The sequence below is a fragment of the Dendrobates tinctorius genome, unplaced genomic scaffold, assembly GCF_039654945.1.
Source record: "Dendrobates tinctorius isolate UK_male_01 unplaced genomic scaffold, ASM3965494v1 ptg000049l, whole genome shotgun sequence".
Taxonomy (NCBI): Eukaryota; Metazoa; Chordata; class Amphibia; order Anura; family Dendrobatidae; genus Dendrobates; species Dendrobates tinctorius.
In genome coordinates this window covers 10,692,465-10,718,118 of record NW_027361717.1, presented here as the reverse complement: position 1 = coordinate 10,718,118, position 25,654 = coordinate 10,692,465, and the positions used below count along the sequence as shown (strand labels likewise).

The window sequence follows — 25,654 nt, the reverse complement described above, 5'->3', positions numbered from 1 at the left end:
TCTAGCGGTCAAAGTACAGTGGGTATGGAAAGTATTCACATCCCTTTAAATTTTTCACTCTTTCATTGCATCCATTTGGTAATTCAAAAAAGTTATTTTTTTTCCCAATAATGCACACTCTTGACCGAAAAACAAATGTAGAAAATTTTGCAAATTTATTAAAAAAGAAAAACTGAAATACAACATGGTCATAAGTATTCAGACCCTTTTCTCAGACAATCATATTTAAGTCTCATGCTGTCCATTTCCTTGTGATCCTCCTTGAGATGGTTCTACTCCTTCAATAGAGTCCAGCTGTGTGTAATTAAACTGATAGGACTTGATTTGTAAAGGCACACACCTATCTATATAAGACCTCACAGCTCACAGCGCATGTCAGACCAAATGAGAAACATGAGGTAAAAGGAACTGGCCAAGGAACTCAGAGACAGAATTGTGGCAAGGCACAGATCTGACCATGTTTACAAAAGAATTTCTGCTGTACTCAAGGTTCCTAAGAGCACAGTGGCCTCCATAATCCTTGAATTTGGGACCACCAGAAGTCTTCCTAAACCTGGCCGTCCAACCAAACTGAGCAATCGTGGGAGAAGAGCCTTGGTGAGAGAGGTAAAGAAGAACCCCAAGATCACTGAGGCTGAGCTCCACAGACGCAGTAGGGAGATGGGAGAAAGTTCCACAAAGTCAACTATCACTGCAGCCCTCCACCAGTCAGGCCTTTATGGCAGAGTGGCCCGATGGATGCCTCTCCTCAGTGCCAGACATATGAAAGCCCGCATAGAGTTTGCTAAATAACACATGAAGGACTCCCAAGACTATGAGAAATAAGATTCTCTGGTCTGGTGAGATGAAGATAGAACTTTTTGGTGATAATTTTAAGCGGTATCTGTGGAGAAAACCAGGCACTGCTCATCACTTGCCCAGTACAATTCTAACAGTGAAACATGGTGGTGGCAACATCATGCTATGGGGGTGTTTTTCAGCTGCAGGGACATGATGAATTGGAGGAAACATGAATGTGGCCAAGTACAGAGATATCCTGGATGAAAAACTCTTGCAGAGTGCTCTGGACCTCAGACTTGGCTGAAGTTTCACCTTTCAGCAAGACAATGACCCTAAGCACACAGCTAAAATAACACAGGAATGGCTTCTGTGACCATTCTTGACTGGCCCAGCCAGAGCCCTGACCTAAACCCAATTGAGCTTCTCTGGAGAGGTGTGAAAATGGCTGTCCACCAACAGTCACCATCCAACCTGATGGAACTGGAGAAGATGTGCAAGGAAGAATGGCAGAGGATTCCCAAATCCAGGTGTGAAAAACTTGTTGCACCATTCCCAAGACGACTCAAGGCTGTACTAGCTCAAAAGGGTGCTTCTACTCAAAACTGAGCAAAGGGTCTGAATACTTACAACCATGTGATATTTCAGTTTTTCTTTTTTAATACATTTACAAAAATTTCTACATTCCTGTTTTTTTCAATCAAGATGGGGTGCAGAGTGTACATTAATGAGAAAAAAATGAACTTTTTGAATTTACCAAATGGCTGCAATGAAACAAAGAGTGAAAAATTTAAAGGGGTCTGAATACTTTCCGTACCCACTGTAAGTACAACAGCCTCATCAGGTTTAAGAGATTTAAGTAATAACTTAAGCAATTAGTATTTTGAAATTTGGTGACAGATCTGCTTTTAATGTGGTTGTTTCAAGAGATGTGGCAGTACCGGAAATGCAATATCAACATATAACCAATGTTCTCTCTAGAAAGTAGTAAAAGCTTCAGGTCTGTAGATTTTCATAATCTGAATATTTTCATGTTTCCATGCTAATCTACAGACATAAAAGTAAAATGAACTATTTGGAAACATAAAAAGCTTCTCATTCAGTAACCCATTCAATGTGATATCGTCCTCCTCTACTATTATACATCTGGAAGAAGATTCTCTCCTCCAACCATGGGGCATCTACAGGCGTTGTGCCTTCACACAACACCGCCAGGTGAGCGCATACCCCCGCCTCTCACTATCTCTACCAGGTGATACTTCTCTGTGTGAGCGCTGTTGTCCCCCACACAGTTCTCCAAAATATCTGCAGACACAATTCCTGGACAGAAAGCTGAAGCCCTTACATTTTGCTCCACTTTGCGGTCACTGGATCCTGAAGAGTGCATTAAATAATCCATAACCTATGAAGGACTTACCCAATGTGTCTTTTAGATTTTTCACTATGGAGGCCTTTCGAGCGCTGTTTTTTCTCTCGACATAGTTGGACGGTACAAAGCCGGTTTTGTGCACGGAGTTGCGGACACGCCACCAGGATTTGGAGTCATCCAGAAGGAGGAGGCGCTCGTTCTTTTTGATGTCCAGTTCCTGATCTTGCTGGGCCACGTAGTCAAACTTGGCGATCACGACCACCTCTTCTGTTGTCATCTTCTAAGCTTGTTGGCACTGAAATGAAACATGCCAAATCATTAGTTTTGATGCATACACAAGACACATGTACAGTAAGGGAACTTGGTGCACACGATGCTGGAGCCTCTTCATCTTGTGATGTCCGTTAGCGTAAATAAAATCACTAAATGGATCATAGTTAACAGAACTCATCCAATAAAACACAAGGAAATGCTTTCAAAAATGCAGATTGATCAGTAACACAAAGAAACATGCATTAAAAGGGTAACCACGCTTTCAATTTATCAGAATAAGATGTCCAGTGTGTACGAGGAATAAATACATTTCTGGCCATTATATGACGGATCATGCGTTTTCAGTAGTTTTCCCCTCTGCAGACCAAGTCTCTTAATTTGAAATTGACTCTAAGCTGGTGGGAGAAGACAAGCTACAATGACGTCTTCCATACACAACACACTGTGCTGGATTCATGCTCTTCAAAAGCAGCAGCAACACCATGGAGGTAATTATACAACAGTACTGAGCTGAATAGATGTGCATCCAGCTCTGGCTTGAGGTAAAAGACTTGTTAGAAAACTCAGAACGATCCACCTACATTTCCTACTGCTTGTTTTCGCACTTTGCTCCTCTTACCCCTTTCACTCTCCATACATGTATTGTCGCCTCATCGTGCAGACAGTCAGTCTGGTTTTGAACAAAACAGAGTTGAGCTATATTTAAGTTTCAAGTTCAGGAGGCAGGAAAATAAAGCGGAGAAAAAAATGAATTCTCTGGAGTGTTTTTTTCCTAATGTACAGGGGGCTGCCATTTTTAAATTTGTCGGGGTGTATGTGACAGTGCTCAACACATATGGCAAACGCAGCTCATAGGAGACTGCAGTCTGTCTCTGACGACACCTGTTAGGCTGTGGCAGCACTAGCGGTGAACAATCCACACCCCGCCATGCGCAGTGCAAAGCTGAGGAGGAACACTAAAGCCGTTATACTGTAGTCCAGCGCTATGCTATGCATTGAGCTGCAATCGCCCTCTGTCAACACTTCTTACAGTAATCAGTGTCTCAACATTCTCATAACCTTGATAAGAGCAGTAACGGTCGGAGGAACCACTATTTTTAATAATGCACTTGGATCATTTGTCGGGAACACCATAAAAAATTCCAAATTCCTGCTTATTCCCCAATGTATTTTACTGCCTACAGCTGCATTAATATCAGAAAGTACTCATTTGGGGTACAGATGATGGCAGTGAAAGCTCAGCATCTGTGTCTCACCAATTCTGGGGATAAGCTGCTCCGAGAGATTATTTTGATAAGCACAACACTCAGGCTATGTGCACACGTATGCAGAAAATTTCTGCATAAAAACAGGACTCCTTCCCAGAAAACGCACGGTTTTTTTTCCACGCGTCCCCAGACACATAGAAAATAGCCAGAAATGCGGAAGTTACCGCGAAATTAATGAGCATGCTGTGTTTTTTACCGCAAAGCATTTTTTTCGCAGTAAAAAACGCATCAATATGCACAAAAAGTGCAAAATGTATTAAAATGAATGGGAAGGTTCTTTTAAGCGTTTGAGCAGATTTTTTGGTAAATCAGCGGGGAAAAACGAGAAAAAAAACACTGTGAACACAGCCTCAGAGGAGGAGACAGGCACGGAGCCATCACTGCCATCATCTGTACTCTAAATGAGTACACCCTGATACACTGGTGGACACAGACAGAAAAGGGCTCCTGCACAAGAACAATTTATGGGCCGCTTGCAGCCCAAGAGCTCCTAAAAATGCATCTGCTTTGGAGATATAAATGGGCCCCTTTACTTCTTGGGCGACCACACAGAGGTCCAGGTTGCACAAATGATATCTCCGCCCTGACCTGTTTTCAATACAGCTAAAGGCAAAGCTAATAAACTGGGGAAAAGCAAGGGTTTGTTAGCACCTTAAAGGGTTATTCTTATCTTACGAAATTGATAGATATGTAGATGGCACAAAAATAAGAAAGTTTACAATTGACTTGCTTTTTCTATCTGCTCTAATTCTACTGCTGGGTCCTTCCCTGGAGGAAGATCTGGCTAGTCCTGTGTTTGAGACTCTTAAATGAGGCTCCTCGGACTTTATTTGCATATTCTTATTTCCCAGGGAGCATTGCACCTAGGATTTCACTGATTGAGCGCCTTTGCCGGCTGCCACAGTGTTTTCTTTGACTGGTCTCCCTGAGGTCAATGATTGTTTCGTTATGTTGGTCTACTAGGCATTGCTCCTACCTAGCCAGAATCCTACTCCCCACTGATGAGGGGCAACACCCCGAAACAGCTGTCTGTGGATGGATACCTGGCCTTGGTATTTCCCTTGTCATATCTGTAAACTCGTAAAGAGCTGGATATTGACATACAGGGCCACTTAATATGGTGGTAATGGTGGTTTCCGAAAGGAGCCACCCCTTGGCTCGGTACTTCCCTGGAGGAAGATCTGGCTAGTCCTGTGTTTGAGACTCTTAAATGAGGCTCCACGGACTTTATTCGCATATTCGTATTTCCCAGGGAGCAATGCACCTAGGATTTCACTGATTGAGCGCCTTTGCCAGCTGCCGCAGTGTTTTCTTTGACTGGTCTCCCTGAGGTCAGTGATTGTTTCCTGATGCTAATTCTACTGCTGTGAGAGCTTTGAAAGGGACTATTCACACAGAACGACTGTGCAAACCAAGTTCAGACGCTCGGTGCATCACGCCATTGTCAAACATTTATGTGCAACTTCCCACCTGCTTGTTCTCCCTCTAGCTCCAGGCCCCCTTTTTTTATTGATCGCTATGGCTTCATAGAAGGGCAGCGATAAATGGAAATCAAGAATGTTTGGCCACGCCATGATGCACTGAGCGCTTGTACTTGGTTTGAACAGTCATTCTGTGCTGACAAAGTCCCATCAGTCTTACATAATGTGCAGCTTGTTCCCAAGGTTACCATCCAAGAAGCCTGGCCAAGTAGATACATTCCAGGATAGCAGTCAACTCCAAAAATCCCAATCGGCTCTCTCCAGCCTATTGAAATTATAAGCACCAGTTAAGTTTGCACCTTCCTCCCTGCCAGCGCTTGACCGGTTATCAGTCCTGCAAACTCACAAGCCCTATACCCCTACCTATGGCTGATTGCACAGCAGTTCTCCTAAATGCTGCTCTCACTATACCATGTGCTTTTTAAAGGCACTGCAATCGCTATGTACAACAATAGTGCTAACAGTGTAGACTGGAATAGAAACAGGCTAATAGCTAAGTGTGCAGCTGCACCTCGGTTCCCTCACTCCACCCCTCCTCGGCTTCCTGTACGCATTCCTTGCCGTGAATATCGCAGATTGCGTAGATTTCGCGCGTGCGCAGTATGCTTGGCACAACTGCGGGCAAAGCTGAAAAGCAGTACAGCATGACATGGTAAAACCAATGGTGTCGTTCAAAAGTACAACTTGTCCCGCAAAAAACAAGCCTTCACATGGCCATATTAACCAAAAAAATAACAAAAATTATGGCTCTGGGAAGAATGGGAACAAAAAATAGAAGATGCAAAACCAAAAATAAAAAAAAGTGGTTAAGGATTCGTAAAAAAAAAAAAAAAAAAAAAAACTACTAGCACATAACGCAAAAATAATAAAAACCTATTAAAGGGAATCTGTCTCCTCATTTTGGCGCGTGATTTTGAAATGCCTTGGGTCCGGTCCGATGAGCAGTGTTTTGGGTCCTTTCCTACACCCCTCCTTGGCCGCTGTCCGCAATATTTCAGGGAGTTTCTGTACTTGGCCTCCATATTACGTGCGTGCGCATTGCAATCTGGACTCGCACATGCGCAGTATGCTTTGCCCAACTGCAGGCAAAGCCGAAAAGCATTAGTGCACATGCGCCAGTGAACTATGTCCCAGAAGTATTTTGCGGTGTTCTGGGACATATTTCACCAGCGCATGCGCACTAATGCTTTTCGGCTTTGCCCGCAGTTGGGCAAAGCATACTGCGTGTGCGCAAGTCCAGAATGCAATGCGCACGCGCGTAAGATGGAGGCCAAGTACGGAAATTCCCTGAAATATTGCGGACCGCGGCCAAGGAGGGGTGGAGGAAAGGACCCAAAACACTGCCTATCGGACCAGACCCAAGTCATTTAAATATCGTGCCAAAATGAGGTGACAGATTCCCTTTAAAAGGCTTAAAAAAAAAAAAAAGTTTGCACGAGTCATCTTTGCTGAATTATATCTCCCAAAGTATTGTTCTGAAAAATAGTGAAAATGATGGCTAACGAAGTGAATAAAATGAGGCACACAGCAAGCGCTGGATACATAGGTCATAGAATAGGCAATGTGGGCACAGGTCACCATCAGTCTTTGTCCGGTCAGGCAGCAAGATGTTTGAGGAACAGATATTACTACGGCAATTAGCGGCTTTTTAGTTTGACGGAAACTTCGGTACCAGTCCCAACTGCAGGACACGGAGACAGCGCACACTATCAGAGCACAATGCAGCTTGTAAGGATGTGTTCACATCTGCACGTTTTGTGGTTATGGGCCAGAAAAATAAAAATGATGAGAGTATCAGAAACCTAAATGAGACTATGATGGAAACCAGCAGAGCCAAACACAAGTCAATAATTAAAGTGCGGTCCAACAGGTTTCAATGAGGTTGTCAAACTGCGCTGTCCCTATATTTTCCAGGATTTATTTTACTTTACACATATAGCGGCATTAATGGCACAGCGCTTTACAGACATCATCACTGTCCCCATTGGGGCTCACAATCCACATTCCCTATCAGTAGGTCTCTGGAATGTGGGAGGAAACCGGAGAACCCGGGGAGAACATACAAACTCCCTGCAGACGTTGTCCTTGGTGGGATTTGGCCCAGGACCCCGGCGCTGTACGTATTTCTGGATGATGTGAGCACAGTAATCAGTGTAGGCTCTTCTGGCGTATTCTTTGCTATTAAATAGAAGTGTGGCAGTTTCCTGTTTCTAAGTGTAATCAGACAATACATGAAACGACTCATTCAGGAAGGGGAGCCACAGTTCTCAAGGTCACTGACGAACCAAGGACGCCTATTCTTACAATGGGAAGCTTCTTCCAGTAATATCCACAGATTATAAGAGGACACGGCGACCTCAGTATACAACTTAGTGGCCGCACTCACATGAACATATAGACGATCCCATGTAAATGGCCAAACAGAAAAAAAAGTAGTAAACGTTTTACTGGGCAACGTCACAACAGATACTGGAGCACAAGTATAGACATCCGTCCATATGCGCTGTCAGGGCTGGTGGAAGATGGCTCAGGACCCCCTTCTGTAAGGCCTCTTTCACACATCAGTTTTTTGCCGTCAGGCGCGATCCGGCTTTTTTTTGTAAAAACGGATCCGGCGAAATACAATGCCGGATCCAGTTTTTCCCCATTGACTTGCATTAGCGCCGGATCGCGCCGGATGGCATTGCGTTTCATCCGGTTTTTGCCGGATCCGGCCACTTGTCTCATTCCGGTGTCTGGAAAAAACGGCTACTGTAACGTTTTTTTGTCTCCGGCGAAAAAGCCGGAAGTGCCGGATCCGACGCTTCCGGCTTTTTGCCACAATGAAAGTCTATGGGCGCCGGATCCAGAAAAAGACGGATCCAGCCACCGGATCCGTTTTTTTAAGTCTGCGCATGCTCAGATCCAATTGGCCAGCCCCCAGGAAACAGATATAACCTGCTAGACGGATCCAGCAGAAAAACGGATCCGTTTCTACAGTTCTCCAAAATTTATACCGGATCCGTTTTTTCTAAAAATAGCCGGATCCTGCCTGACGGCAAAAAACTGATGTGTGAAAGTAGCCTAAGAGCAGCACACACTCACACTCGCCTGTTCAAGCACAACCATTTAAGGGAATGTATCAAGATCATTGTTTTTTTAATACACTGTATTCACATTTATTGTTATTATTTTTTTCTAATGCCAGGCTACCAAGGTGGTGTCACCGCTGTAAGAAGTCCCCGCAACAGGGCTGCTCTGAGGGGTGGGAGCAGGGCTATGGCAGCACCTTTTTCCAGCAATGGAGCAGCTCGGTAGCCTGGCACTAGTAGTACGATACCGGACCTACGCTCACAGTCGCTGTCACCGCAGTGTTAGAGCACAGCAGGGTAATCATCCTGCTGCTGTGTTATCGCAGCTCTGCTAAGTGACCGTAAGCCTCACTCAGACGTCCATCATGCAGGGACACCTAAATGAGACTTTACAACGCTGAGCACATGCAACTTCACTGCACAGAGGACCTCAACCAGAGACAAAGTCCTCTCTGCTGATCATCACAGACATCAGAAGGAGGCTTCCACTGACAGAGCAAAGCTCAGTGTTCAGAGCACAGCAACCAGAGGATTTCTGAACACCGCGGGCTACCTCCGTGTTATACTCCATGTGTCTACTGCCATCACAGGCGTCACACTTCATGCATCTAATGCCATCACATGATGAACTCCGCTGAGCCGTGTATCTAATGCCATCACATATGACAGCCTCTGATGATTTGTGTATCTAATGCCATCACATATGACAGCCTCTGATGATTTGTGTATCTAATTCCTTGCACAACACGCTCTGCACATCTAATCCCAACGTGTGATAGACTCCACGTATCTAATACCAGGGTGCGATAGACTCCACGTATCTAATACCAGGGTGTGATACACTCCACGTATCTAATACCAGGGTGTGATACACTCCACGTATCTAATCCCAGTGTGCGATGCACCCCATGTAGCTAATCCTAGTGCGTGATGCAGCGAGCAGCAGTAACAGAATTGGTGCTGTCAACTGCCTTTGTCTGCATCACTTTGCAGTCACCAACAAAATATCTATGCGCTATGATCATATGGAGCAGTGCCATCACACACGGAGCAGATCCCGCCCACTTTTACTGCTGTCGTAATGCAAGCTAGTTGTACACTAGGATTTCATGGCAAATTTCAACAGCTGCTCCCCCTAGTGTTGAAAAGTGGAAAATATCAAAACTTTAATGTTCATACTTTACACCATTAAAGTTACGTTTATATATTTTTTTTTTTTTAATAAAACATCAATACTTAACACTTTTTCAATTGTTGGAAAAAATAATTTGACACATTCTTCACAACTTTGATACTGATGACCTATCAGATGGTGGTGGACAGACCCCCCCCACCAACCAGCTTCTCTCAGTACCGGCAGCGGGTGGATCCACTCTTTTTCATTCAACTAGGGACAAATACACAGGAACCGGAAGCGGCCACTACACAGTTCTCAGAGCTGTTCTATACAGCTCAGCAACTGCCAACATGGGTCCGCTGACGGATGGCGGGTTCCAGATGTCAGACCCCACCGATCGGACATAAAAGCATTAGAGCAACCATTTATCAGAATGGCCTCAATGTACATTTACCCTTATTATCTCTCCTGATACATTTTAGCAGGTAGCAAAGAGTACAAAAAACGGCCAAGATCTAGCATTTAGGAGCCTCAACTAGGAACCTATAGTGCCCCCTGATGGTTTCCTTCATGTCTGCAGACTCTCTTTTACATATTTCAAAACAGCATAAATTCCACACAAAAAAACAAAAAAAAACATGAAAAATCAGGAGCCCAGAAGTGTCATATGAAACCTCATGATTCTTATAATGCACTGCAGATGAAGGGGCGCCGGAGGAGCTGACATACATCCTCACACAGTGGAGACAACAATGATAGAAGTCATGGCAGGACAGTGATGATGGAAGCAGATCATTCCCTCGACACCTACGCTAACCCACTCCCCCACATTACAAATTGCTAAACGCAACTGTTTTCTAGGAAAAGTTTTACACAATGCAGAGAGATCTCAGGGAAGTAAAGTGTGAGGCAACGTAGCGAAATCTTCCAGAGTAGAACTTATAGAAACAAAGAAGACAACTCCCTTGGGGGTTTCATCTGAATCACGTCGCTCGGAGGTTTCGATGTAAGTGCTCAGCATAGAGCGCCAGATAAATGTGATCCCAAATGTTACCTAAAATGTTCCCAATAAAAGTTTCAAATCCACCCCCCAAAAAAAGCCCCCATTCAGGTCTGTCATCTGTTAATGGAAATATAGAAGGCTTCCACGTTACTGGTAGTACAAGGGCTCTGGAAAAGAGCTATGACTCCTTGTCCCCAAAAGAAATTCAGCAAATTCTGTGCTCTCAAATCCAAATGCCCCCCTCCCTTCTGAGCCCCACAGTGTACCTAAACCACGTTTAGCATTCACATGGTTTGGCATTTCTGTAGTGATAAGAGTCCACTTATTTACAGGTGTGTGTCTCCAGAATCACATGCTGGGCATAACAATGGTCACTACAGCATACTGGCCACTACAATGGCAGTTTGCAAATTTTCCTTCAGCAACATCCACTGTTGCTTGTTTCTGGAAAATATCCATGGAGTCCAAATACTCACTACACCTGTGGATAAATTCCCAAAGGCGTATAATTTCCAAAATTAGGTCACTGTATATAGAGTCCGCAAACTATTCTAGAAAAAACCTGCAATCCAGGAAGCAAATAGCGCTCCGTCCCTCCTGAGTTTTGCCGTATGGCAAAAGTACCGTATATACTCAAGTATAAGCCGACACGAGTATAAGTGAAGGCCCCTAAGTTTGCCACAAAAAACTGGGAAAACTTATTGACTCGAGTATAAGCCTAGGGCGGGAAATGAAGCAGCTACTGGTAAATTTCAAAAATAAAAATAGATACCAATAAAAGTAAAATTAATTGAGACATCAGTAGGTTATAAATGCTTTTGAATATCCATATTGAATCAGGAGCCCCATATAATGCTCCATACAGTTCATGATGGGTCCCATAAGATGCTCCCATACAAAATACACCCCATATAATGCTGCACAAAGGTTTATGATGGCCCCATAAGATGCTCCATATTAAAATATGCCCCATATAATGTTCCATAAAGGTTGATGGCCCCATAAGATGCTCCATAGATATATATGCCCCATATAATGCTCCATATAAAGGTTGATGGCCCCATAAGATGCTCCATATGCTGCTGCTGCAATTAAAAAAATAAAATGACATACTCACGTCTCGTCGCTGCCCCCAACACCAGCTAAAATAACCTGTCCCCGTTCCACCACTGCGCGCATCTGTGTCTTCCGTCTCTCTGCAGTGACTATTCAGGCAGAGGGCACGCACTAAACACGCCATCGCGCCCTCCGACCTGAACGTCACAGGCAGAGGACGCGGAAGACAGCACAGCGCGGCGGTGGAACAGGGACAGGTGAATATCGCATGGCTCACCGTCCCCTTGTTCTACTCACCCTCTTGGCACTGCTACATCTCAGTCCGGGGTGGGTGCCGGCATGTCTCTTCTCTGCTTCCTTCCAGTGTGCAGTGATCACATGGTACCGCTCATTAAAGTAATGAATATGCACTCCACGCCTATGGGAGTGGAGACGCATGCCTATTCATTACTTTAATGAGCGGTACCACGTGACCGCTCAGCACTGGAAGGAAGACAGGAAGAGAGCTGCCGGCGCCCGCCCCGGACTGAGATGCAGGGACTGATATGCAGTGATGACACCAGGAGGGCGAGTATAATGTGTTCTGCTCCCTCATCCCCCCTCCTCCGCCAGCAATGACTCGTATATAAGCCGAGAGGGGCGTTTTCAGCACAAAAAAAATGTGGTGAAAATCTCGGCTTATACAAGAGTATATACAGTAGTGCTGTATTTCTACATTCAGAAGATACTGTGAGACAAATTTGGCACCATTTTTACTCATTTCTCAGTGTGAAAATGTAAAATATGGAGCTAAAACTAAATTTTGATGGCAATTATTTTTTCTTCACTGCCCAAAGGTATAAAATAATGTGACACACATGTGGTGCCAATATAATCATTGCACCCCTAGATGACTTCATTGAGAGCTTAGTTTGCAAAATGGGGTCACTTATGGAGGGTTTCTGCTGCTCTGGCATCTCCAGGGGCTTTGTCAATGTGACATGGCACCCTCACATCTTGAATGTGGTTTGGAGTACCTTGAGGAGTGCAGTTTTTAGAATGGCATCACTTTTGGGTATTTGCATCATATAGACCTTATAGTCACTATAAGCCACGTGAGGTGGTTCCTACAAAAAATGGTTTTGTAAATTTTGCTGTAAAAATTAGAAATTGCTGGTCAACTTTTAACCCTAAGGCTATATGCACACGTTGCGGATTTTTACGCAGATCCGCAGCGTTTTTTCCATGCGGAACTGCACCAAATCTGCAATGAATTGCCCAACCAATGTTAATCAATGGGAATTCAGAATTGGTGTGCACATGCTGCGGAAAATTCAGCGCAGATTAGCAATGTTTTATTTTCCACAGCATGTCAATTCATTTTGCGGATCTGCAGCGTTTCTGCACCCAATGATTTACACTGAGTCAGTCAAATCCGCAGCAAAACTGTAGGTGTAAAAAGGTCTGCGGATCTGCGTGCCAAAACCACTGCGGAAAGGAAGGAGGAAGAGTGGGCAGGCGTAATTTTTTTTTTATAAAGTTATTAGGGTACGTGCGCACGTCGCAGATTTGCCTTTGTAAAATTCTGTGTGGATTCTTCCTCTCTTGGCAGAAAACGCAGTAGAAAATCTGTGCGGTTTTGTTGTGGATTTTCATGCGGTGTTCTCTGCGGATTTGTATGCGGTTTTGAAAGCTAAATAAAGATATATTAATTAACACACACAAAAAAAAAAAGAATTGCAATGTAATTTCCCTGTCCAACCCGTTCTTTTACATTCTCCATTGAAGACCATAATATCATCACATACCATGCTCATACAATGTTTACACACACAAAACAAATGTAAATATATATATAGTACAGACCAAAAGTTTGGACACACCTTCTCATTCAAAGAGTTTTCTTTATTTTCATGACTAACAAAATTGTAGATTCACTCTGAAGGCATCAAAACTATGAATTAACACATGTGGAATTATATAATTAACAAAAAAGTGTGAAACAACTGAAAATGTGTCTTATATTCTAGGTTCTTCAAAGTAGCCACCTTTTGCTTTGATTACTGCTTTGCACACTCTTGGCATTCTCTTGATGAGCTTCAAGAGGTAGTCACCAGTAGGAAAGTCCGCCTCTTTCCTACTGTGCAGCGTCATAGGAGGAATAGTCAGCTCATCCCTAATTGACGATTCCTCCTATGACACTGCACAGTAGGATAGAGGCGGAGGGATTTGAGGGAGAGCCGCAGAGAACTAATGCGCATTCCCAAGATTCCCAGCCCCGCAGTGTGAATAAATCAGAAGATACTGCGGGGCGGGATCTCTGGCCGCGCGTCCACGCAGGTGCGATAGCTCGGACATCATGTGCTAACTGCGCATGCCCAAGATATTACAGCGCAGGCGCCAGGAAGTGAAATGAACGCTGAGGAGGCGGAGCCAAGACTGAAGGAAACAACGACTGATGGATGTGAGGCGTCTGTGTCCGAGGGGGAAAGACCTGCCCCCAGACAAACTTCTGGTATGGGAGACAAATTTTAAAAACGCTTATTTATGCGGTGGAAGGGATGCCAAATAAAAGAGCCACCTTGACAGAATGCTGCATTCGTGCTGCACAAGGTGGCTCTTTTACTTAAAACCGCCTTGGGGGGGGGGGGGGTGACAGGTTCCCTTAAAATTGAAATAATCACACTCACATAGACTCCTTTATTGAATCTTAATTTACCATACTTACTGCATCGCCTAATCCCCAAATCCCTTGTCTCCTGCAACAAAAATATAATAAACCAACACAAATACTCCCTGTCCAACATAGTCCATTTACCAAGTGTCCCACGACGTTCTCACGTGTAGAACAGTCACATTGAGAGATGTGACTGCTCTACACGGCTCCTGTGACACACTGACAGGAGATAATCGCTCCTGCAGTCTATCACTGAGAGTTCACTGGAGTTCGTGCTCTCACTTTATGGCACTACCGCTGTGTGAGAATTTTCTCATGCAGCGGGTGTCGCAAGTGACAGCGCGAACTCTGGTGACCTCTGACGGAGGCACAGTGATACACTGACAGGATGTGATCCTTCCACAGTGTATAACCGGAGCCCGGGTAGAGCGGTCACATCTCCCAATGTGACTGTTCTACACGTGAGATCGTCGTGGGACACTCGTTATTAAATGGACTACAGCGGAAAGGTAAGTATATGTTGGTCTATTTTATTTTTGTTGCAGGAGACGAGGGTGTCGGGGATAAGGTGTTTGGCGAGTATGAATCTGTTTTTTTTTGTTTTACAATTGAACACTGTCGCCGGATGATGGGACTACTGTCCCACCATCGGCTCATGCTGTCACTGTTATATGTGACAGCAGACATAGCCGGATGGGAGTTGTAGTCTCATCAGCCGATGCCTGGCTACACACAGACACCTACAGACAGGCAGACAGATGCCCACCCACAGACGCACACACATATATATTACATCAGTAAAGTGGACATGTGGGAAATGTTATTTATTAACTATTTTGTGTGATAACTCTCTGATTTAAGGGCATAAAAGTGAAAAGTTTTAAAATTACAATATTTTCAAAGATTTCGCCACATTTCTGATATTTTTCCAAATAAACGCAAGTCGTATTGAAAACATTTTTGCCACTATCATGAAGTACAATATGTCGCGAGAAAATGTCAATCACTGGAAGCTTTTAAAGCGTTCCAGAGTTATTACCACATTAAGTGACACTGGTCAGAATTGAAAACAATTTACCTGGTCAGGAAAATGAAAACAGGCTTCAGGGTGAAGGGGTTAAAATTTTTTCATTAAAAAAAACTTCATAGAAGACTAAATGAAAAGTAAGCCAGCTCACCAGCCACCTGCGCAGATCCTCGGAACCCCGTGCAGACAAACGTGGAAACGAACAAGGCAAAGGATGAATTGGTTCCAGCTGCGTATAAAATCTTTTTCTTCTTTATTGAAAAAACGTATTAAAATGCACAAATAGCTTATGCGCTCTTCACAGGTGCCATAACAGACAGAGGCTACGCGTTTCGACCTTGTCAGTCTTTAACCAAGCCACAGGGGTCAGTTTTGGGCCCGCTTCTTTTTAACATATTTATTAATGACCTTGTAGGTGGCATAGAGAGTAGAATGTCAATATTTGCAGATGACACTAAACTCTGCAGGGTAATCAATACAGAGGAGGACAATTTTATATTACCGGAGGATTTATGTAAACTAGAAGCTTGGGCTGATAAATGGCAAAAGAGCTTTAATGGGGATAAATGTAAGGTCATGCACTTGGGTAGAACAAACAAGATGTATAATTATGTGCTTAATTGTAAAACACTGGGCAAAACAGTCACTGAAAAAGACCTGGGGTGTATGGGTGGACGACAAACTCACATTTAGTGGCCAGTGTCAGGCAGCTGCTGCAAAGGCAAATAAAATAATGGGATGCATTAAAAGAGGCATAGATGCTCATGAGGAGAACATAATTTTACCTCTATATAAGTCACTAGTGCGACCACACTTAGAATACTGTGTACAGTTCTGGTCTCCGGTGTATAAGAAAAACATAGCTGAACTGGAGCGGGTGCAGAGAAGAGCGACCAAGGTTATTAGGGAACTATGGGGTCTGCAATACCAAGACAGGTTATTACACTTGGGGTTATTTAGTTTGGAGAATCGAAGCCTTAGGGGTGATCTTATTACAATGTATAAATATATGCGGGGACAGTACAAAGACCTTTCTATTGATCTTTTTACTCTTAGACCTGTGACGGGGACAAGGGGGCATCCTCTACGTCTGGAGGAAAGAAGGTTTAAGCATACTCCCAGACGTGGATTCTTTACTGTAAGAGCAGTGAGACTATTGAACTCTCTGCCATATGATGTTGTAATGAGTGATTCCCTACTAAAATTTAAGAAGGGACTGGATGCCTTCCTTGAAAAGTATATTACAGGGTATATACACTAGTTTCCTTTATATTGCGTTGATCAGTGGAGTCGGGAAGGAATTTTTTTCCCCAATGTGAAGCTTACTGTTTGCCACATGGGTTTTTTTTGCCTTCCTCTGGATCAACATGTTAGGGCAAGTTAGGATAGAATATGGGTTGAACTAGATGGACTTAAAAGTCTCCCTTCAACCTTAATAACTAAGTTACTATGTTACTAATTACGTTTGCAAATCGCTAGTTTTTCCGCGGGAAAATCGCAGGAATTTAAAATGCGATTTTCCCGCGGAATGGAATTCCAGAATTCTCGCGGTAACTTCCGCGGGAATTCCGCTACGTGTGAACCCAGCCTAAGGGTATGTTCACATGTTTTCTTAAATCGGGATAAAATGCAAGGTGTATTTGCAGCTGGATTGATGGCATAAATCCTTAAAAGAGGCATTCCCATCTCCAAGATCCCATCCTAATATGTTGTAGGTGTAATAATAATAATATTATTAGCAAATACCTCCAATTATAAATGTAGCATAGTTTTCAGTCTCTTTTCTCATGTGTAGGCATTGCAGGACCTTAGGTATCCATGGGCATAACCACTAGCAACTAGCTAACTGGCACTATCAGCGGTCGTAACCATGGATACCCAAGGTCCTGCAATGCCTGCACATGAGGAAAGACATTGCTAATCAGAAAAACTCCTGTATACTACATTTTTAGTTAGCGATATTTGCTAACATTATTATTAGTACTGCACCTACAACACATTGGGATGGGATCTTTGAGATGGGAATACCGCTATAAGCCACAGTCGTGGATTAAGAGGAGCAGAAAGATTCTCAGAGATCTGATCTAATGTCCACATCAGTCCATGGCAGCAGGGAGGCATCCTGGGAGCCTCTGGGTTGCTGGCTGCAGGACCCTAGTTCAGCTGCTATAGAGTATGGATGTGGATGCCAAACTACACACCTGCAAATCTTTCTACGCGACCCTCAGATGATTTACATAGCTGTCGGGCAAGCCACTGGCATTTTTTCAACCTACATAAGGTGTATGAGGGGCTTAAAGAAGAGAAGGCATTTTTGCTTTCATATGATCTTTCTATAAAAAGAAAAAAAAAATGAGATCTTGCAATTTTCACACTTTTTATTAAGTATACTCCCAGTCCTTTCAGGAAGTTTTCATCAGAGTCGGGATTACAACACCTGTATGCACAGCTGATAACACACCTTCCACCAATTACAATAGATGACACACCTCACCCCCCTATCTTCACAATGATCTTTGCACACACTCATAAGATATTTCAATAGAAAAAGTGGGGTCAAGATTGGACAGTTGTGTCTTTATACATGTGTTGTTTCCTGAAAAAGGAAGTCTAAAAAAAAAAAAAAAAAAAAGCCCCACCGGCCAGTGCAAAAACTACAGAAGTTCAATTTCTTTAATTTTTAATTAAGATTGTGATATATAAAAACAATCCATGGATAAAAATGATTAAAAAATACATTTTCTTTAAACACACACCTGATTTAAACAATAGACAATTTTCCAATTTTCTTTAGATGGCTTCGCTTTAAAGTTTTGCAATGGGCAGCGCCGTTCATTTACGGTTACATTCTCCTGGACCGAGCTCGTCAGATTGCTTAACGCTGTTCTAAGAAAAGTTTCATGCTATGTGGCCAGAAACATAAGGAAGTAGGAAGTGTGATGCAAAAATCTTCTACCACAGCTAGTTGAGAAATACAGAGAAAATATTCCAAGCATGTCATTTATAGGCATGTACTCTGGTATTTTAGTGATGGTATTTTAGTGATCTAGTTTCACAATGTCCATACAAAAGCGTAATCAAAATTCACCGAAAATTGCTGAAATCGCACATTATCAAAGTTGGGGCATATCCAACTCCAAGATCACATCCCGATATGTAGTAGATGTAATAATATTAATAACAGCAAATTCTTCCAATTAGAAATGTAGCACAGTTCTTCTGAGTCGCTATGTCACTTACCCCATGTGAAGGGCATTGCAGTGCCTTAGGTATCCATGGTTATGACCACTAACAGCTAGATAACTACCTGCCACTATATATCAGTGGAGATAACCAAGGTACTGCAATGCCCTGCACATGGGGCAAGCAACATAGCTAATCAGAAGAACTGTACTACATTTCTAATGGGAGGCATTTGCTAATATTATTACATCTACTACATATTGGAATAGGATCTTGGTGATAAGGAAAACTCCTTTAAGGCGCACAAACTCTTAAACACTTAGGCCAATCTCTGTAACTAATGTAACATTAACTGTCCCCAACAAAAACCCATGACCTGTAAGTTACAACATAGTTGGATAGAACTCTCAGTTCATAGGGAAAAAAACCCACAGTAAAAATGTCACTTTCTGCCAATGTTGTCAATTACTCTTAAAGCATGGTGAAACAGTTTGTAGAAAAAGAAATTAAGCATGGTGAAATTTACTAAAATCTATACTGTCATTACCAACTGGACATTACAAATATAAAGCCTCACGGGAAAGTGCCAATTACTTACACTACTGACATTGTTATATTAAATAGGTGTCCCCATCTTGTGATGTAATTAAATATAACTGAGACACGCCATCACTTTAGGATCTGTGTAGGTCCATGAGCGCGAAGGGGATATGTATGCATACACATACGTACACACATTATTATATATATATATATATATATATATATATATATATATATATATATATATATATATACACACACACACAGATGGTGGCCTGATTCTAACGCATCGGGTATTCTAGAATATGGCCAGCGGGAGACAGATGTTCAAAAGATGGTCCAGGACGCTCCACCATGATCGGCAATCTCACAGCGGGGGCCTGGTCGCTGCTGCATGTCACACTGAATTCAAGAGTATTCCAAGCATCACTTGGAATGTGATTGACAGGTTGGTCACACTTGTCAAGCATAGTGTTTGACAATTGTAATCAACTTTTTACTATTGATGCTGCCTATGCAGCATCAATAGTAAAAGATAGAATGTAAAAATAAGAAAAAAAAATAAAAAAAGGTTATTCTCACCCTCCGATGGCCACTGATCTCTCCACGCTCCCAGCATCTTCCGGTCCCAGTAATGCTTAGCGCGAAGGACCGGAGATGACGTCACTCTCACGAGAGCGCGACGTCATCAGCGGTCTTTCGTGCAAAGCATTACTGGGACCGGAAGTTGCCGGGCGCGTGGTGAGAGGAGGGAAAGAGTCCGGGGGCCGTCGGAAGGTGAGTATATCACTATTTTTTATTTTATTTCTATGTTTTACAGGTTTATGGCACCCAGGGCCTGGAGGAGAGTCTCCTCTCCTCCGGACCCTGGGTACCATCCGCACATTGAGCGCTGCGCCGTCATCTCCCGGCTGCATCTCCGCTGACCTCCGTGCGGCAGGAGATGACCCACGGCAACCGTTGGGAGATCAGCGGCTAGCGCCACAGATCTCCCTGTCGGGCACGACCAATCAGCGACACGGGATTTCCGTTACAGACACAGACAGACAGAATTAGACGAATATATATATATATATATATATATATATATATATAGAGAGAGAGATATATGTATGTGTGCGTGTATGTGTGTATTATATATATATATACATATACACACACACACACATATATATATATATATATATATATATATATATATATATACACACACACATATATATATACGCATACATACAGTATATACACATGCATACGCTCACGACACACACACTCACATATACACTCATACATGTTATTTTTAATAATGTATTTTTTTTTTTTTTGCACAAAATTACATATGTACAATTCTAATTCCTATTTACGCTACTAATAAAACACATGGCAACTCCATAAATGTACAACACGTCATAGGCAATATATTTCCATACCTTCGCCACATCAAATCTTTCAGTTTTCAAAATCCAGAGAACCACCTAAAGAAAAAAAAAAATGACAGATATAATAAAAAGAGACACACAAGTCACGTAAACACAACGCATGGCTACGAAGCATTACTGACATTGGGAATGGAAATTAGATGGGTTAAGAAGGGATAGCTTGGTGCCAGCTGCTGTGACTCGCAGTGGTTAAGTGGCATCGTGCCAGTTTGCACACTGCTGTTATCCGCATGGCGGAGAAAAAAAAAAAACATAGAAGTGCCACTAATGTCTGATGAGCGAACCCCTTTATACTGGGACTACCCAGAAACTTTGGGTACAGCACATGTCATGCGGTCAGAATTTGCTAGTAGTCGCTGTTACCCTGCAGCGCATTACAAGTGAATGCGGTCACACGGTTTCTCCAACGGCACTGCGACAAGCAAGGCACAAAAGCCCCAACTGTGTCAGATTACTTGCCACGTGATTGCCACAGTACCCTCGAGGAAGCAATGCATCCCATTCACTTGTATGGCGCTGTGGTAGAGCAGAGACACCTAGTAAACATTGCTCTATGAATAAGCAGATGGTGATGACAGTCATTACAGGCACCGGCACAGTCCCTAACATGGAACATGGGCTCCTATGCTGCTGGTGGTTTATCTACTAGCATAATAGTATTCAGAAACTACATAAGATGATCTTGAAGAACGCACACTCCAATTGGTCACTGGCTGACTGACACTTGATATCATTTGATAATGTAAAAATCTGAACCCTTTCCTGTCGCAATTTTTTTGAGCTTTCGGGGGGGGGGGTTTCCACCATTTCCAAGTACTATAATGTTTTTATTTTTTCACTGACATTGTTGCATTAAGGATTGTTTATTGCAGGACAAATGGTAAATTTTGAGTGCATTTTACCATACAATGTACTGGGAAGTAATATACAGGTGCTTCTCACAAAATTAGAATATCATCAAAAAGTTAATTTGCTTGATTGGCCAGTAAACTCGCCTGACCTTAACACCATAGAGAATCTATGGTGTATTGTCAAGAGGAAGATGAGAGACAACAGACCTAACAATGCAGACGAGCTGTAGGCTGCTATGAAAGCAACCTGGGCTTCCATAACACCTCAGCAGTGCTACAGTCTGATCGCCTCCATGCCACGCCGCATTGATGCAGTAATTGATGCCAAAGGAGCTCCGACCAAGAATTGAGTGCATTTGCTGAACATACATTTCCGTAGGCCTACATTTCGGGATTTTAAAATCATTTTTCAAGCTGGTGTTATAAAGTATTTTAATCTACTGAGATAATGACTTTTGGGTTTTCATTGACTGTAAGCCATAATCATCTACAGAAATAAACACGTGAAATAGATCACTCTGTTTGTAATGACTATATAATAATATGAGTTTCACTTTTTGTATTGAAGAAATGAAATATATTAACTTTTCGATGATATTCTAATTTTGTGAGAAGCACCTGTAAATTCTAAGGCTGGTTTCACATTTGCGTTTTATCGCGCAGCGCATTGTGCGCTATCGGTCGCACGCACATTTGTCCCCTATATTTAAAATGGCGTGCGCAGTGTGTAGCGATAGCACGAAGGCCTCAGCGTTTCAGTGCGCTGCGCATTTTCCATGTCTGCGATCAGACGCGCCGGACTCTACATGTTGCATTTTTTGGTCCGCTCAACGTCGTAAAAAATGTGCATGCGCGCGTCAGCGCACGCAATGCGCAAAAAAATAGTATTACAGTCTATGAGCGCGCTGACCTGCGCTGTATAGTGCGCATGTCAGCGCTTAGTGAGCGCGTGCAATTTCAGAGTAAACAAGGTCTAGATACTGTCTAAATCCAGCCCCTCAACAAGAAACATTGTTTGGGAGCATGGGAGATAAAAGAAGGGCTTTGTAGTGCCACCTCATCACTCTCCAGACATACTGCAAGAAAAAAAGACACCCACCCAGCCAGAGATCATATTTTGGATCACAGCAGCTTAATGTGAGTATAATTTTTCTGTGAGCCTGTGCTTTCAAATATATAATGTGTACTAATGTTTTATTTTTGGCTTTTGCTAGAATGTTTTCTGGATCCGAATACTCACCAGCAGCGGAAGAATTGGCAGACGCAGAGCGTGAGGTGAGTAGTTTGATGTCTTGTGAAGTATACCTGCCTGTCCAAATGTTTAATTATTTCTTTTCTTTTACAGACCTCAGCATCGGATCAGCCAAGTGAGGGTGAGCAGCCGGAGCAGCGTACACAAAGCACGGCGGGAAGGCGACGCACAGTAGGAAAGTTTTTTCCTAATTTTTTAAAAAACTTTTGGATTATGGTTTTTCTGTCCAGCTTTTCGCCCCTTTTTTTTTTTTTCTCCATCACCACTCTCCATAAATGCAAAGATTCTAAATGTATTTCTTTTCTAGGTTCCACAACGGGATGAGGACGTCTATCTAAACAATGAGCAACTCATCAGGCTTGTCCAGGAGCGTGTGCCGTTGTGGGACAGCCGTGACCAGCAGTACAAGGACATTGTGGTGACCCGGCGGCTATGGAATGAAGTGGCTGCAGCATTGATGGAGGGCTGGAACAGCGCCTCTGCAACTGTCAAAAAGGCGCTCAGTAAGTATTTCTCTGTTGTGTGATGCTGCATTGACTCTTTATCCTGTGATACATGAGTTTACTGCAAGAGATCTGCTTGCAGTAAACACACGTGTCCTCAGGTTCAATAGTGTTCGCATTGTGTATTGAATGCTGTGTCTTTTTTATGGTTTACTCTTGATCCTGATGATACATGTGAGTTTACTGCAAGAGATCTGCTTGCAGTAAACACACGTGTGACCTCAGGTTCAATAGTGTACGCATTGCGTATTGAATGCTGTCTCTTTTTTATGGTTCACTCTTGATCCTGATGATACATGTGTGATTACTGCAAGAGATCTGCTTGCAGTAAACACACGTGTCCTCAGGTTCAATAGTGAATGCATTTTTATTTGAATTATTGGTGATTCAGAATTGATGACAACTCAGGTGTGTGTGGTAATACAGATACCATCATTGTGTTGTCCAACCTAATTTTGTTTTTCTTTTCCATTGTTTCAACAGTGAACAAAGTCCGCACACGTTGGCGCTCGATGAAGGACCGTTTCAACACTGATGTTCGTGCTGAGGGACAGGTTCGCAGTGGCTCTTCTGCAAGGACAAGAACCAAGTATCGGTATCATCGCGCCTTGGAATTCTTACGACAAGTACTTTCCACCAGAGCGCAAGTATTTTTTATTTTTTTTGGCTTATTAACCCTAATTTATATTACACAGCTGATCCGTCTTGTTAATGCTGGATACTAAGTAATGTTTACCTTTTTTTTCCACAGCACCTGGAGCAGCACCCTACAACCTGTCCCGGGAGCGGTTCTTCATCGATCGACCTCGGACCCGTCCCAGCCATCCGACAGCCAGGAAGCAAGATGCAGGTCAGCAACACAGACAGCTGGTGACCAGGAAGCTGGTCCATCAGGTGTTCCCCTGTCCCAGTTCTCTGCCACTGGTTATGCGGGCACTACCCGCCAGCGGCAGAGGGCCTCGGACAGGCCTGTCTTGCCCGAGTTCATGTACTTGAGCTAGGCCTTTCATGCCAGTCTCAAGATGCTGTCCAAAAGACTGGAAAGTGGATTTTCTCTAATGGAACGTGGTTTTAACTACATGGAACACCTCTTCCACACAACGCCTTGACCGGCTGGAGACCGACCTCAATAGACCAGCGCACCATTTCTTTAGCAAAATTGAACACAGCATGGCGGATCACCTTAGTCCTGAGCAACAGCTGACTGTCTTACACGCCTGCAACACTGCTTACTTGCAGGCTATGCAGCAGAATCAGTACGTACAGCAGTCAGTGTTGTCATTCCCACCTGTGCCACCACTGACTCGCTTCACCACAGTACCGACTTCTGCTGCATATCACTGCACAGCCACCTGCATTCCTAGCCAAGCTGGGTACCACTACACCACACCAATGTCGAGTGCTGCTGGACACTCCACCCCTGCCGCCACCACCATGTCATGCGCTGCTCCTGTCTGGAGCACCAGTACTGCTACCGTTACCACATCTTGGCGAACCTCCAGCGCCAAATCTCGTTGGGCCACCAACTCTTCACCTGTTCGCACAGAAAGAACATCTCCGGATCGGAGCACCGCCACTTCTCCAATGTATGAGAGCACCACTACAACTCCGCACCATACAAGTAGCACCCCAACCACCACTCTTCAGAGGACCACCACCACCACATCTCCTCATAGGAGCACCGCCAACACTTTGCCTCCTCATGGCACCTCCAAAACTCAACATCAGAGTAGCACCGCCACCACTTCACCAGATCGGAGCACCACCCACACTTCTCCCACCAGAAGCACAGGGCGTAATTCACCTTCAAAGAGCACCGACACCACCATTTCACCTACAAGGAGCACCGCCAGCGCCACCACCAAGCACCCTAGGGGAGACCCTCATTCTGTTTTTTATTCACATCGTCCACGGACCAGCAGCTCTAGGCGGTCAAGCCATGGAAGGCGGTCACACGGTGGTAGTCGGTCCAGGCAGGAGACTCCTGCCGCAAAGAAGAAAAAACAAAAGACTTTGTTACTTAGTCCCCCCTCTCCTTCCAATGTTTCACAACCTTCCTCCTTTATCATGCCTGACCTCCCTTCCCCCAGTAATTTAGTAGCACCTTCACCTAGAACCCCTTCTTCAGTTTCCAGCCGTTCATCCTCTCTCCACACCCCCAAAGTATCCAACACTTCTCCAAAACATCCTTCAAAGTGAAAATAATTTTATTAAAAAAAAAAATAAACATTGAATATTTTGTGTTCAAATAATGTTTGGTTAATGTGTCTTTCGCCGCCTACACACATTGCGCCGCACACTTTTCTTTTTTGTGTACACATAGCTCCAGAAATGACACGTTTCCTGTGTCAATTTTGGAGATATGTATCTGCAAACAAGAAAAACTCAATATACGTTCATTTTTTACATGGCCTCAGTGTCTTTGCTCAGGTAACGTAATAGATGATGGTGTTGATTGCAAGGACTATCTATTGTTACCTTGATGAGTATCCTTATCAGTTAATCTACTATGTTGTTTTGTAACATCATTTTACTGTTTGGAATACAATCCAAGGTTATTATAGATAGACATTGTAAATTAGGGGTCCCCAACTCCAGTCCTCAAGGCCCACCAACAGATCATGTTTTCAGGATTTCCTTAGTATTGCTCACGTGATAATTGCATCACCTGTGCAATACAAAGGGAATCCTGAAAACATGATCTGTTGGTGGGCCTTCAGGACTGGAGTCGGGGAACCAAGTTATAAACAACCTCACACTCTATTTAATGTGTGTTTACAAAGTG

The 25,654-nt window shown here is 43.4% G+C and overlaps 1 protein-coding gene across 1 annotated transcript in view; it reads right to left on the bottom strand.

Moving 5' to 3' along the window:
* NCK1 (NCK adaptor protein 1) overlaps window positions 1–25,654 on the bottom strand; it is a 139,796-nt gene that overhangs the window by 58,871 nt on the left and 55,271 nt on the right. The window contains exons 2-3 of the mRNA XM_073576504.1: window positions 20,255–20,299; window positions 2,195–2,441 (exon numbers count right to left, since the gene is read on the bottom strand). Of these exons, the coding sequence (XP_073432605.1) occupies window positions 2,195–2,423 (229 nt within the window). The 5' untranslated portion in view covers window positions 2,424–2,441; window positions 20,255–20,299. The remainder of the gene's footprint in view (window positions 1–2,194; window positions 2,442–20,254; window positions 20,300–25,654) is intronic.